Genomic DNA, 15,879 nt, shown 5'->3' on the forward strand with positions numbered 1-15,879 from the left:
ACATGAAAAATTTGACAATGAGATGATGTCAAATAAATTTAGATTTAATGTGACTAATGTGTAATGTAAAATATATCACAAAGGGCTATGTCGTTGTCGGATATGCTCATGTAAGTGTTGTAGATGTGATTCAAGTAATTAAATTTTTAATACATCTGATGGACTTTTCTTATCTCAATCACATGAGAGATGTGAAGATAGTTTAGTGAGAACATATTATATTAAGAGCATATGTATTTTATGGGAAGTCTTTATAAATCTAAACAAACATACATTATTGGATACTTGTGCCTCCTATTTGTATATATTTGTAGGGCACAGAGTCATGGTAGATCTCAACATATTTGTTAGAGACATAATATCATGAGGCAGTTGCTCTCAAATATAAGTTCTTTATAAGTGTTAAACAGAACCTTAGTTATACTATGCCTAGCTCCCCAGACCATATGTTTTGAGAAAATTAATACTTAATAGTATCTTTCTAAATGTTAAACAGAACATTAATCATGTCTGGTTCCTCGGACCACATACTTTAAGAGAATTAGCATTCAATGACATCTTTATAAGTGTTAAATAGAACCTTAGTCATGCCTGACTCCTCGAACCACATACTTTGAGAGAATTAGCACTCAATGACATCCATTCATTCTTACTAAGTGTTAAACAGAATCATAGTCATGCCTGACTCCTCGGACCACGTATTTTGGAAAAATTAACACTCAATGATGTCTATTCATTTTTCAAAATATTAGACAGAACCCTAGTTATGACTAGTCCCTCGGATCACAAACTTGAGGAAAATTAATACTATGATATCTATTTGTCTTTCACTAAGTGTCAAAACAGATCTAGGATTATACCCAACTCCTTGGATTGCTGGCTTTGAGTAAGTTAAAGTCCTTAATTATTTATCCAAGTGTTAAGCAGGATGATTGTTGTCTGCCCCTTTTATTTTTTACAAAGTATGTTATTTATCTCCATTATATTCAGCCTTCATTGCAAAAGGTTCAATTCTCAATACAAGTATGTGGCAAAATTCTTTGTTGCTGGTACTTGATCAAATTACTTAAATTGTTAACAGTGTATTATTGTTAGTTTTTATTAAAGACAGAGTAGCAACAATTCGATGTTATTTGCAATAGTAATAAGCTTGAAAGCATATAAAGTAAAGACATAAGAGATAAAAAGAAGGTACATTACAAGCGGGGGCAAAAGTCACAACAAAAGAAAATGACAGAAAGATAAAATAAAAAAATCCTACAACTACTCCTTTATTGGGTGAGGGCCATCTTTGGAATTAGCTGCCTTGAGCTTTGCATCCTCAGCTTTAGACTTAGACTTGACTTCCTTAGCCTAGGAGACCACATCCTTAATCGTAAGGGCGTCCTCGGAGTGAGTGTCCTTGGCTGAGGATAGGACCTTCTTACCCTTACCTGCCCCTGCTGAGACTTCAACATCAATAGAAAGGGCTTGGATGCTGGAGATTTGCTCAGGAGGAGGAAGGGGTAGAGCAGTAGGAGGAGGGAGTTCAGCTAGAGCCTCTTGTATGTCTTCAGGAAAGAAAATGCTCTTAGCTTTCCTCAGCTCGAAGTCAGCAAGGACCCCCGCCCAGTTAAGCGCCTCTACCCATGTCTTAGTGCAGTAATCCCTGCACACTCCGGCCACCTCCTTAGCCAGCCGGTTTTCCGTTTCCAGTACCCCACATTCGTAGGCTACTTTCTCCGCGGCTTCAGAAGCTTTCCTCACCACCTGAGCTGCATCCTTGGCTTCCTGCAACTCAGCCTTGAAGTCCAATACTAGTTGTTTCCAGGTGGCCAGGTCTATCTCAATCACGTGGAGCAACTGGCGTTGGTCCTCAGCCTGGGCCTCGACATTCTTCAAGTCGGCCTCAGCACTCAAATGCGCCATCTCTACAGTAGTCAGCTTGTCAGCTAACTCCGTGTGCTCTTGCTTGAGGGCTCTAAGGGCCTTCTTAACCTTAGCACAGAAATGGGCCTTAGCCCTAACCTCATTACGAGCATTTCGGACCCACTCCTCAGCCACAAAAACTTGTTGGGTAACTTGCACAAAAATAACAAAGGGGTCATATATATATACACATATAATGAATGAAAGCGTATCTTAGTATTTGACTCAAGAAGGTGTTGATTAACTAACCATAGCAAGGTCCCTCTTCAATGACATGAAGAGGTCTGGTTGCCTCGTGCGCCTAAGAGCCTCCATGTCTCTAGAAAGGAGAAAAGGCTGCTCTACAGCAAAGTAGGAGGTGTGCCCTTTCTGAGACTCCCAAATTGTAGCGTCCTAGGGGATGGGGGCACTCTCCAGCTCCATCCGATGGGTCCAAGTGCATGGCCCTCGACGCACCTTAGCCCCACCAAATTCCTCCCTACTATCCAAGGAGGAAGCCCGTTTGTCCTTAACATTTTTGGATTGCTTGGCCCCCTTGAAAGAAACCATCTTGCCCTCTTCCACTTCTTGTACTTTTCTCTTTTTCTTCATCCGGACAAGGAAGCAGTCCGACTGTGGTTACAGGGGAAGGAGGGTGAAGGGGAAGATTGGCTGGAATTTGGGACTTGGGGACCTCCTTAGACGAGGACCCCTTGTTTTCCCAACAACTAAAGCTTTCAGGCCTCTCCTCGTATTCAGTTCCATCCCTTCCTCTTCTTCAAAACTATTATCAACCCAGGAAACAACTAATCTCGAAGAATGGGCCGCAAAAAACCTGTCAGATTCAGTTTCAGAATTTGAGAGTTCAACTGGCCTTTCTGGCACTTCACCTTCTACTTCAAGGCAAAATTGGTCAATCTCGGCCTCGAGAGATAGACGTGAAGAGGTTGTTTCCTCCTTCGGAGCAGCTACTTCCTTGGGAAGGCGTTAAAAAGACAGCTCCACTGGTGGAAGGTCTCAAGCCAAGAACCAAGGCACAAAAACGTCAATGCGGGCTAATCTGGGGTCGTTGGCTCTTATTGCTTAGCCCACATCCTGGAATGATTTTGACAGAGGCTCGTAGTCTAATATCAGGTGAATGGCTCGCAGCTTCCTGTCTTTACTTATGAATATTTCTGATCTCAATAGATTATTGAAACTCGAAACGTTGACAAATCTGAGTCTCGGAGCGACGTGAGTTTTATCTGCAAAAACATCCAAGGAGAAAATTGTTGTTAGATCAATAAAAACTATCATAGGATGAAGACGAAATGTTAAATGTGAAAAGAAGAAAAACTAAAAGGTCTAAATTCCCTGCCAAAGGACCTAATCCTATGGTACCCCATTTGGCTCTCTCTCCCGAATTGGGCAGTGAATACCGTTGTGCCACTTCCAGGAGGCGATCAGATAGTCATCCTTTAAACCCTTGTTGGACTTAGGAAGATAGGATATCATTCTAACGATGTTGGATCGGGACTTGAGATAAAATCCCGCACTGGCAAGGGAATGACACTCATACATGTGAACTACATCGTGCCATGTGAGCTTTAGATTCATCTGATCGTTCAGAGCATCTACACTCCCTAAAACTCTAAACAAGTTAGGAGTGCACTAGTGGGGGCATGGTCCATGATTGATCAAGTAATCTTTGGTGATCCTACCCATGGAAGTGTCATTCCTCCCTCTATGAAGGCGATCATAGGAATGACAACTTCACCTTCTTTTCTATCTTGTAAGTATCTGGTTCGGGGCACAATATTGCAAGACCACTCCCTGTGGGATATGGTATCTAGCCCTAAAACCGTTCATACCGGCCAAAGAGTCTACTAAGTGCTTGAACCTACCCATCTAAGCAAAAAGAGATGATGCGAAAGAAGTTTTTTAAAAAGAAAGAAGGCCGAGGAGAAAAAGAAAGTATAAAGAAGTAGAGACTTACATAGACTAGTACGTGTGTTAATCCCTAAACCTTTAGAGAAAATCTTTTAAAGATTTCTTAAGGAAAAGGGTTAGGGAGATTTAGGAACTTAGAGAGCTTTATGAGTTTGAGTGTTGGGAATCTCTGAAGAGTTTGAAGACTTGTGAAATGAGGGAAAAATGATTTCCCTCAATGCTTTATAGAGGGCGAAATTGAGTTGGAATTATCCCGCTCAAAATTCCAGGAGAGATGTCCACCGTTGGATCTGCACCTCACCGTTGGATGCAAAGAACAAAGCGCCGCCTAGAGCAATTAATGACACTTCGTAGGCTCTAAAGCGTCAGTGACAATTATGGGGCGCGAAAAACGGTACTCCTACGCATGTAAATCAAAGGATTAAGTAGTGTCAAACTCTTAAAAAAATCAAAACCCCACTTTTCTACTCAGATGAGAGGGAAAAAATCGAAATTTTGAAAGGCTATTGTAGGAATAAAGGCCCAAACCATATATTAGGCCTTGGGCCTTGGCCTAGAGCGTGAGTAATCTAAGGATGAATAAATGGTAGTAAATGGTTTAAACTTAGAATATCATGAGTAGGGTACGAATGAGAAGGTGGTCCGATGAGGAATATCTCCTTGGATAGGCTAAGCACAGCTCAAATGTATATTCTAGAAATCAAGGTGATCTTCTAGGAAGTTCCAGTGATAGGGACGTGCACCATGAAGATACTAGAAGGTTGAGAGTCCAGAAATATCTAAGAAAAAACTGCTACCACAGCATTGAATGCTCTGCAGCTAACCCTCTAGTCGCATTAATGAGAAAGTGATCTCTGAACAGTGTTTTTCTGCCTTAAAACCACCCCTAAAGACTTTTGGAGAAGGTTGATGGGACAAGCATCAGCATAAGCAATCAGCTATACACGTGTAGGGCAAGAATAAAAGAAGAAACATAGTATAAATTAGAGGGGAGACCCCAAAGGAAAAGGATCAAAAAATTTAGAGATAAAAAATTGTAGCAATCAAAATTGCATTTTTAACCTGTTCAATTAGTTTATATTAGAACTTACCTTCTCAGACTGTGCTGAGTGTGAATTTATCCAAATCAGTTCTTGTTTTTGCATGAATACCTTTTAAACTCATTATAACTGTTGTCCAACTCATCAGAACCTAATTCTCTAACTCTCTCTACAAATTTATTATACTAAACTCATTGAGCTAATATCCTTTTACAACTTGTGATTGGGCTTAAAACCATGTTCTTACAATATATAATCTTAAAATAAACCGAAAGTTTGGTCCTTAAGAGCTCAATGATATATAACTCTTTGTATGTCTGTGCTTAGCGTATACATGTGTTGGGTTGACAGCTACTCTATTATGAATGGATCCACTAAATGTGGCCAACCATAATTAGTTTGCTTAGTAGCCGAAGCCAAAAATTTTGGGACTAATATCTGGACGTTGTCTTTTTCCAATGTCACCACTTGTGTATGTGTTTGTATATCCTCTAATTGGTTGTTTTATTTTATTTTTTTTATTTTATTTTTTTTGGGTTGAAGATTGATAACTATGTGGCTAGAGAAATCATAAACCAAAAATCGCTTTATCATCCCAACGTAATTCAATTCAAGGAGGTACGTACTTGTGTTCCATGTGCCAATTTTTCTTTTAATGAATAAATAAATACATACATACATATATGTATATATATACATATACTAGTCAGGGTAGTACGTGTAAGGCATGTGCTAGCCATGGAAAAAAAAATAGTGATTAAGATCCATTCTAAATTTTATTTGTATCACAAAATAAAGATATAAATCATTTAATTTTTAAAAACATAGAGATTTATATTAATCAAAAGAGACATTAATTTTAAGAATTTTAATAATTATGTCATAAAAAGTTAATCTCATTCGTATAAAACCGTGACGGATCCCAGTTCAATATTTTATTATTTTATTTTGACCTATAACTTACACCTCATTAGTTGTGAATATATTATAATAACAACAATATGTTACAACATTTTTAGTTGTGCTAGATCCCGATATGATATTTTATTATTTTATCGACTCACAAGGAATTGACACATGCGTCACAACATTTTCACAATATCTCTATGTATACATTGAACTTAATTACAATGTAAATTTATATTGTAGACACAAAAAAAAGTTGTCAAATTTTACACACATTTACAAAATTTGTACAATATTTACCATTTTTTGTGCAAATGTGTATAATATTAACCACTTTTATGTATTTACAATGTAAACTTGCATTGCAAGTACAAAATAAACATATAAAAATCTTAAAAAAACAAAAACAAAACTCAAACCAACTGGCATACTTAAAAAAATAAAAAAAAACTTTAAACACTGTAGAAATTAATGTTAAAATGTTGTAGACTTGATCTAAGGTCATACATATCATTTTCCTGCATTCTGCTTGATCTAAGGTCATACTCTTTGTTACTCGCTTAATTAATAGGTCTTTTTTTATTACTTACTAATGTGATTTTTGATATCTCTCTATGTATATATTAACAGCTTAATTACAAGTTAGTCCAATTTATATGATTAACCAAGTTCAATATTGCAAGCATAAACAACAAAGAACTAAAGTATGTAAAGAGACAAAATGGAAATGCAGAAAATAAAGCAATTCATTTTAAGCGAATCTCCATCATCTTTTTGTCATTAGGGGCTACCCCTATTTTTAAGCGAATTTCTTCATTTTGAATCCTATCTTTCAGTGAATTTCCATTTATCCATCTTAGCATTCTAATTTTTGCTACACTTATTTTATTATAATGTTGCTTCTTAAACCCAACATTTAAAACACAATGATGAGCACAAAGTGTTTTAAAAAATACAAATAGTTATGTAGAAGATCCTAAAGAGTTTTAGAACTCAAAAGTGGATGGATTTTTCTTTCTTCTCCCTTTAATTTCAATACTATGAATTATATTCATGTATTTTCCTTTGCAACTTTTCAGGCCAAATATTATTTCCAACAGCTTATATCAAGAATTACCTACTTGCACTCAAGGTAATAGAAACTAACATATGTATATATATATATATATATATATTTCAGTTTTAGGAAAATATATGTAGGTCCTGATATGCAGAATTATAATTGTTACCTTTCTCTACTTGCTTTTGACTTTTTCCTTGGTTTCCTTTGTGCTGAAGGATATATGCCATAGAGATTTGAAGCCAGGGAACATCTTGTTGGATGGAAGTAATCCTCCATGCCTGAAGATTTGTGATTTTGGTTTTTCAAAGGTTTAATAACATATTCAACTTGGTATGGGAAGTTTTTCTCTCAGTTATTTGTGAATTTTTTTTCCTCTGATGTGTTTTATTTGTGCAGTCAGGTCGGCCGCATTCAAAACCCAAGTCAGCAGTCTACACAATATAAGGCACCTGAGATTTGTTTGGGAGTGTATGATGGCAAGGTTTGTTGATTTCTCATCATACTCTCTCGAACAAACCTTAGGTGCACTATATTGTGGAGTTCCAACTACTGACTTGGGTTTTGAATGCAGTCGATATGACTACACAAATAAAACACATCAGAGGAAAAAACAATTCACATATACCAGAGAGAAAAACTTCCCAATCAGGCATGGAGGATCACTTCCATCTAATAAGATGTTCTCTGGCTTCAAATCTCTATGGCATATTTCCTTCCGCACAAAGAAAATTAAGGAGAAAGTCAAATGCAAGCAGAGAAAGGTAACAAATATAATTCTACATATCAGTACCTACACATATTTTCCTAAAGCTAATATATATATATATATATATATATATATAAAAATGTTAGTTTTTATTAACTTAGTGTGACAGTAGAAAACTCTTGATATAAGTTGCTGGAAATAATATCTGGCCTGAAAATTTGCAAAGGAAAATAAGTGAATACAATTCATAGTATTGGAATTAAAGGGAGAAGAAAGAAAAAAGAAAAATCCATCCACTTTTGAGTTCTAAAACTCTTTAGGGGATCTTCTAGATAACTATTTGTATTTTTTTAAACACTTTGTGTTCATCATTGTGTTTTAAATGTTGGGCTGTTAAGAAGCAACATTATAATAACATGAGTGTAGCTAAAATTAGAATGCTAGGATAAATAAATGGAAATGCACAAAAAAATAGAATTCAAAATGAAGAAGTTCGCTTAAAGATAGGGGTAGCCCCGAATGACATAAAGATAATGGAGATTCGCTTAAAATGATTTGCTTGGTTTGCTTTATTTTCTGCATTCCCATTTTCTCTCTTTACATGCTTTAGTTCTTTGTTGTTTATGCTTGCAATATTGAACTTGGTTAATCACGTACATTGGACTAATTGGTAGTTTAGGTTAAAAGTAATTAAGCTATTAATATATATATATATATATATATATAAGAGAGAGATCAAAAATCACATTAGTAAAAGTAATAAAAAAAGACGGTAAAACTACACTACTGGTCCCTAAAGTTTACCTACAGAACATAATTAGTCGCTTAAGTTTGAATTAAGCTCTATTGGTTCCTCAAGTTTAAAAAATAAGCACAATTGGTCAATCTGTTAGTCTTATTGCCTACATGGCTAACAGAGCTATGACATGTCAAATTTTAAGTTACATGTCATCAAATTTAATATTAAAAAATCAAGATTCAAATATGACATAAAAAAAACTATTAACCCAGTAGAAGAATCCAATCTAATCGGGTGACCCGTTTAGAAATGGGTATTCCCAATTTCAAATGATACTACCTAGATCTGAAACTAGAGAAGATCCCTAACAACATTGTTGTCCACCGCTCTCCCCACCATCCTCCTCCATCTTGACCTATCTCTCTAATACACACAATCACTAGTGTGACGAACAACCCAGCTACATATTACTTTTACTTTTAAAATCGAAACTAAGCATGATTAATTGATTATAATATCTGATTTTTTTGTGGTGGTTATGAGAGAATAATGAAAAGAACAGTATAGAAGAGCAAGTAATTACACCAAAGAGTTTTATGTAGTCCGTGAATGAAGTTGGCACTAGTAGTCTACTAGGCTAGTAGCTAACTCATAAAGCTCAAGAAAATAACACATGTTTTTCAACGTGAAAAGATATGTGACACCAGTGGCTTTGCGTGTTAGAGGAATTTGTCTCGAGGAAGGAGGAGGCAGTTGAGTGGTGGATGACGGCATTGTTAAGGATATCTCATCTGGGTAATGTTATTTGAAATTGGGAATATTTGTTTCTAAACGGGTCACCCGAATTAGGCTAGGTTCTAATAAATTAATGGTTTTTTTAATGAGTCAGATATTGGATATTAATTTTTTTAATAATAAATTGGATGCCACGCCACTTAAAATTTGCCACATCATAACTTTGTTAGCCAAGTAGGCACTAAAACAACTAACTGTTGTTAACGAAATGACCAATTGAGCTCATTTTTTAAACCTAAGGGACTAATAGTGCTTAATTCAAACTTGAGGGACTAATAGCACTTAGTATGTAAACTTAAGGGACCAATAGTGTATTTTCACCAAAAAAGACCTGTCAATTAAGCGAATAACAAAGAGTATGGCCTTAGATCAAGCAAAATGCAGGAAAATGATAAGAACAGCTGACCCTAACTAATCATGAACAAAGAGTATTCTCATATTTTAATAAAATCGCATACTTAATAATAAAATAAAAAGTGAAATCCAACTAGCTAGACTGGAATCTAATATATGTAGATTTTTCAAAACACACAAAAGATCCACAAAATATTTTTCTATTCTTCCTCACATTCTCAACAAACAAACATGATACTACAAACTCACAATCACAAAACCTGAAGTTCACAAAATTGGAGCTTGCTATCAGTCAAGAACAATGAACAAACCATATTTTCATCAAGTCGTTTCTTTGAACTATTCTTAAAAATTTTATCATGTAGATCTCCACCCTCAACGTACTCCATCACAATGCAGAGACAGGTTGAACTCAAAACCACCCAAAAATTCAAAAAACCCGCAAATTGCACCATTAAAAATAATAAAAATAGAATTCAAACTGTTTTTTATGAATAATGAAAAAATAATTTTGAGAAAAAAACAAACCAAGTACGCCATGGGCGTACTCAGGGAGTAGTACAATCAATCTCTCAAATTACAATGCTCAACCAAATCTAAAAAGGTCAAACAAGGAGCAAAATGAAAAACAACACTCCAATCCAACAAAGTACAAAGAAAAAGGGGAAAAAGGCCTTAATTTCAAGGATAGACCATTCCTATCCCTCAAAACTTCTAGCATTTTGTTCCCGCCAAAGACACCACATGATGCAATATGACACAACATTCCAAAAATCTATTGAGATGTCAACCTAATGTACCCTGCCAAGTTGAAAACATATCAACAGCCATCTTTGGCATAAACCATTGGAGACCAAACAAACAGCACACCATTTTCCACATCTCATAAGTTATAGGACAATGAATGAGAAGATGATCAATTGACTCCCCACTTCTTTTACACGTTCAGCACCAATCCTATACAATAATACCTCTCTTCCGGAGATTGTCCGTAGATTAAATCTTTCCTAGGGCAGCAATCCAATAGAAGAAGGCAACCCTAGAAGGGACCTTTGACCGCCAATCCGATTTCCATGGAAACAACATGCCATTAGACGAGGATAAAGAATGATAATATTCTCGCAACTCAAAACTCCAACTCATGGCTGGACTCCAACAAAGTGTATCAATTCCCTCACCCCTAACAGACTTGTTATAGATTAGATCCACAAAGTTAACCAAGGATTCCAACTCCCAATATTGGACGGGGCTAGAGAAGCGAATATCCCAATGAGACACAACTGATAACATATAAATTGTGGAAGCCACTTTAAGAGGGCAATCACCACACCACTAGTCATGCCAAAACTTCACTCTAGTACCATCCCCCACATCAAATTGAAGAAACCAGGAAAATTTCAACCTTCCCATCTTACGGATTTACAAAGACTCACAGTATAGGGCCCAGACACACCTTTAGTGCACCACTCCCCCCCCCCCCCCCCCCCAAAAAAAAAACAACATTCACACCCATATTTTGCCTCTATAACCCTCCTCCAAAGAACCTCCCTTTCAGTTCCACATCTTCACCAACCACTTCCCTAAATATTAGAATTCAAACTTAGCCATATATACTCCAACAAAACCCACATATATATATATATGCATGTATGTATGTATGTATGTATTTATTCATTAAAAGAAAAATTGGCACATGCAACACAAGCACGTACCTCCTTGAATTGAATTACGTTGGGATGATAAAGCGATTTCTGGATTATGATTTCTCTAGCCACATAGTTATCAATCTACAACCAAAAATAAAAAAATAAAACAACCAATCAAATGATATATAAACACATACACATACAGTGAAATTGGAAAAAAAACATCATCCAGGTATTAGTCCCAAAATTTTTGGGTTTGGCTACTAAGCAGACTAATTATGGTTAGCCACATTCAGTGGATCCATTCATAATAGAGCAGCTGTGAACCCGACACATGTATACGCTAAGCACAGACATACAAAGAGTTATATATCATTGAGCTCTTAAGGACCAAACTTTCGGTTTGTTTTAAGGTTATGATGATGCAAATATATATATATATATATATAAGAATTTTGAGGCAAAATCAAAAGTGTTATAAAAAATATATATATTTATGGACTGGGAAAAAAAGTATGTACCTGTTGACCACACTGAATGCATTTCATGGCAAAGAGTTCTGTGGTCTTTTTGTTTTCCACAAGCCATACCTCTCCGAAGCTCCCATACCCTAGATATATCACTTGCTTGTACATTTCCATTGTGTCTTAATTGAAGGAGGTAAAATATTTTCCTTCAAACAATCACTCAAAACAAATAGAAACCAAATAAAATCAAAAACCGCAAAAAGGAACAAGATCTGAAACATAAATCATAAACAGTAACTCATATCAAACAATCAATTCATCGCACAAAGAAAATAATGTCACAACCAAAACCCCCCAAAAAACCCAGATCCGAAAACATTAAAATCATAAACCATAGCTCATATCAAATAACCATTTACAGCCTTTTTTTATTTATTTAAGAAAGGGAAAAATGAAAAATGAAATTGAACCATACCTTGATCGGGCGAAGAGAAGATCGTGGGCGTGGTGCCGTTATGCTTGAGGGCGTGATCGTGGGCGTGGCGGCGTGCGTGGAGGCAGAGAGAGTGAGCGGGCAGAGAGGCGTGAGAGGGCGAGGCAGAGAGGCGAGCCGCGTGACTCGCAGAGTGGGTGAGAGTGTGAGACGGTGAGGCCGCTTGACGGTGAGTCGTGAGAGTTGAGAGGCGTGAGACCTGACAGTTGAGAGAAGTGAGAAGTGAGAACACTGATGGCCTGTTTGGATGTTAAAAAAAAAGGAGGGGGAGTAGAGTAGAGGAAAGGAGAGTAATTCATTTACTTTGTTTGGAAGTTTTTTAAGGAATGAGGGGGAAGGATTTGGAGGGGTTTCAATTACCTCCAACCCCTCATTTTTAATTCTCTCAAATTGGAGAGATTTGGAGGGAGACTAAAGCACATAAATTATTAAATATGTAAATTACCTAATTTACCCTTATTATATTAAAAAAATTACAAGGCATTTTAACGTTAAAAAAAAAAAAACACTGTAACCCTCAAGCTCTCAGTTCTCTCAAGCTCTCTGTGTTCTTTGTGTTCTCTCAAGCTCTCTCGGCGCTCAAGCTCTCTCGGCTCTCTCAGCTTACACTGGCTCTCTCTCTCTCTCACACAACTTCTTCACTGTTCTCTCTCACGCCTACCATTCTCTCACAAAGGTAAACTCTATTTTTAATTTCTGTTTCATGGGTTTCTTTCAAATAACTATGTTCTTAAAATTGTGATTTTATTGGGTAACTTCTTATTAATTGTGATTTTATGGGGTAATAACATGTTATTTGTGGGTGGGTTTCGGATTTGAGGGCTTTTTTTTTTTAAAATTTTAAAGTTTCAAAGTATTGCTCATAACGTGTTTGATAAAGTGCTTGAGTGAGTCTAGATTGTGAACTTGCATAAATAATAGCTTAGTGTTTATAGCTTAGTGTATCCGAATATGACCAAGAAGTACAAGATTGAGTTCTCTGGGTGTGGGTGCAATGGAATCATCAATCATCAAACTGGTTTCGTGAGAGCTGGGTCTTTCTTGGTCTTTGCTTTCTTGCTTTGGCTTTTGCAGTAATAGAACAAAAATCGATTGCATTTTCTTGATGCTGATTCTTGTAAAGATGAGACAATTCTTTGTGTCTATAATCAGAATCTGGTTTTAGGGTTAAAGTGTTTGATAAAAAGAATTCAATGAAAATACAGGTTTATGTTTCACAGAAAAAGGTTTGTTAATGATTTGTTGAGTGTATATGGTCATATGGTTGAGTTTGGCTACCCAAAGATTTGAATGGTTCCGTCTAATATTTGGTCTCTGGCGCATTTGTTCTAATGCATGTGATATTTGATTTGATAAGTGTGTGTGTTTGTGTGTGTGATTAGCATTTCAACAAACCAATTATGGTAATCCAAAATTCCAATTATCTAGGCTTTCAACTGTTATTGCGTGCTTATATTGGGAATAGTAAATCCTAAAGATCAGATTGAAATGAAAGCTATGAGCATGAGGCGCATATAACCATTAACAGTACTCATAAAATGGGAAGCTCCCTATTTGTAGTTTTCTGCCCAAATTGCTAGTTTGTGAGCTGCAAAATTTCCATCATGGTGACTTGAAGGAACTTTGCCATTAGTAAAATGTTATGTCTCAAATCTGATACCAACTATGTGCCTTTTATAAGTAATTTAGTGAGCCAGTGATGAAACAGAAGTAGAGGAGCTATTGAATGCTCTTACAGGAGTCTTCAAGGTCACTGTCAGAGTGTCAGTCTAGCTCCTAAACTTCCTTCTCAAACAGTCCATGAGTTTGATGTTAATTCAATGTTTTTGTTTGCATTTTATAAAAAAAAAAGTGTTTGTTTGCAATTTCAGAACAATTGTATTATGCTGAAAGATTTGTGTACGCGTATGGTTTTGTGAGCCTTTTTTATGATTTTTTTTTTTTGGTTGTTGATAATGTATTGAAATTATTTTTTCTTTTTGAAATTTCTTGTCTCGAAACCAGAAAGAAAAAAAAAATAGTGGCAAGAATTGGTATTGGTGGACCAAGTTTGGATACAGAGCTTGTCAATTTGAAAACTTTGTCTGCTTACATTGTCATAGCTCATTGTAACAGTGTTTTTGTTAATTCAATGTTTTTGTTTGCATTTTATAAATAAAAAAAAATATGGTCATAGCTCATTGTAACAGTGTCCTTTTTTCAGTGGCTTGAAAACTTTGTCTGCTTAGATTTATTTTTATGCTTTTTCACTTCTTAGTTGTCAGGCATGATACAATGTCATATGAGGCTTTTGATTCAAAAATTGGCTGTACTGCCAATGCTCACAATCTCTTGAGCTTGCCTTCATTATTGCTGAGCGCCTAAGGAGGAGGATCACATCACCGCAAGCTCTTGCCCTCTAGGCTTCTACAGTGAGGCTTTAAGAGCCCACCAATGTGCTCTTTTTCTTACGTTAATAGCAGTTATATTAGCATTAGAACTATTGGATTTTCAGTTATTTATGTTGTGTATTGTGTGTATACTAAAAGGAAGAGTGATGGTTTGAGACACTATGAAAACACAGGGGAATAAATGGATAACAATTTATTTATTCCATAAGAATATAAGATATGATTGCATTTTATTCTTGGTTGTGTGGTCCAGATAGTACAGTTAAAAGTAATTTCAAAGCTTATTATTTCAGATTTTTCTTATTTGAGATACCATTCAATTGATTCTAAAAATAAAGAATAGATATTTTTTATTAACCAAAACTCTTATGCTTCAATGTCATTGTAAGCCCTTGCCGTAATATTCAACCTGGTGGGATGGCTGTGATTATTGAAATAGTCAAAATTCAATATTTTGTTGATTTTTTCAGTAAACAAACAAACCAAACATTTTTTTTCTTATTTTAATTATTATCAATTAAAGATGGTTTTTTTTTTAATATAATAAAAAAGTAGAAAAAATATTTAATCATATACTAATGTTGATTATTTAATTCACATAAAAAAATTATCAAAAAAAAAATATACTAACAAATTAATCATAAATCAATGTTGTAAGTTCATTTTCAAATAGGGGTAAATTTGTCTATTTTAATCATTTCCTCTCCTCTCCATCCTAATTTTTAAAACATCCAAACAAGGGGAAAGGCTAATTACTCTATTCCCTCTTACTAATTTTAAAAACATCCAAATAAGGTGGAGGGGAATCATTCTCCTCTACTCTCCTCCCCACTACTCTCCTCCCCTCTACTCCCCTCTACTCTTCTTCCTCTCAAAACTTCCAAACAGGCCATGAGAGTGAGAGAATTGAGTTCAGATGAGAGTGTTAGCTGTTAGGGTTAGGTTTTAGGACTCCTCCACTTAAACGACGTAGTTTTAGGTGAGAAAAGACAAACCAGTCAGTAACCGGTTTGACTGCGCCGGTTCTCGGTTCTCCAGTTGAACCGACCGGTTTTTACTATTTAACATTTTTTTAGTCTATTTCTGGTTTTATGACATAACCGGACTGGATTGAGGGTCGGTTCCCATGAACCAATCGAATCGACTAGTCCGATCCGGTTTTTAAAACTATGTGTGTAAGTGAAAGTGGGGTAGGTAGGGTTTTTATTTTCTTTATTTTCAATTAGTTTCTGTTTAACTTAATTAATTTAAGTTAATTAGTTTACTTTTAGTTAGTTAATCTAACTTATCTAATGGGCGGCAGTGGGCTTCTTTCCAAAAAAACAAAAAAAAGGGCAGTGGGCTTTGAGTAATTTTGGCAAGGCCAAGCCCACGTTTACAAACTTTATATTATATTTAATATAATAATATATTTCAGTTCAGTTCGGTGCATTCAAATCTGCCACCGAAAATCGAACAGAAATT

General features: G+C 35.8%; 1 protein-coding gene and 1 long non-coding RNA gene across 9 annotated transcripts; one reads left to right on the top strand and one right to left on the bottom strand.

The window, feature by feature from the left end:
- Positions 1 to 1,113: 1,113 nt before the first annotated feature.
- LOC115977387 (serine/threonine-protein kinase SRK2J-like) lies at positions 1,114 to 12,266 on the bottom strand. Of its 8 annotated transcripts, none has more exons than XR_004088545.1 (4): positions 12,008 to 12,266; positions 11,587 to 11,738; positions 11,132 to 11,206; positions 1,114 to 3,131 (listed from the first exon to the last, which is right to left on the bottom strand). XR_004088545.1 is itself a non-coding variant. In XM_031099216.1 (3 exons), exons 1-3 carry the CDS (start codon positions 11,704 to 11,706, stop codon positions 3,069 to 3,071), a joined length of 258 nt encoding a protein of 85 aa, XP_030955076.1. In that variant the 5' UTR covers positions 11,707 to 12,266; the 3' UTR covers positions 1,114 to 3,068. The 8 variants fall into 8 exon arrangements, 4 of the variants coding, with proteins under 4 accessions (XP_030955076.1, XP_030955072.1, XP_030955074.1 ...); XR_004088544.1 differs by having other exon boundaries at positions 11,587 to 11,751; XR_004088543.1 differs by having other exon boundaries at positions 1,114 to 2,060; positions 2,158 to 3,131; positions 11,587 to 12,266.
- A 215-nt stretch (positions 12,267 to 12,481) lies between these two features.
- On the top strand, positions 12,482 to 14,652 carry LOC115961410. The gene is made up of 2 exons (XR_004085295.1): positions 12,482 to 12,701; positions 14,283 to 14,652. It is a non-coding gene; the product is annotated as an uncharacterized LOC115961410 (long non-coding RNA).
- The last annotated feature ends 1,227 nt before the right edge of the window (positions 14,653 to 15,879 follow it).

Source organism: Quercus lobata, chromosome 2 (genome assembly GCF_001633185.2).
Source record: "Quercus lobata isolate SW786 chromosome 2, ValleyOak3.0 Primary Assembly, whole genome shotgun sequence".
In the NCBI taxonomy this organism is placed as follows: Eukaryota; Viridiplantae; Streptophyta; class Magnoliopsida; order Fagales; family Fagaceae; genus Quercus; species Quercus lobata.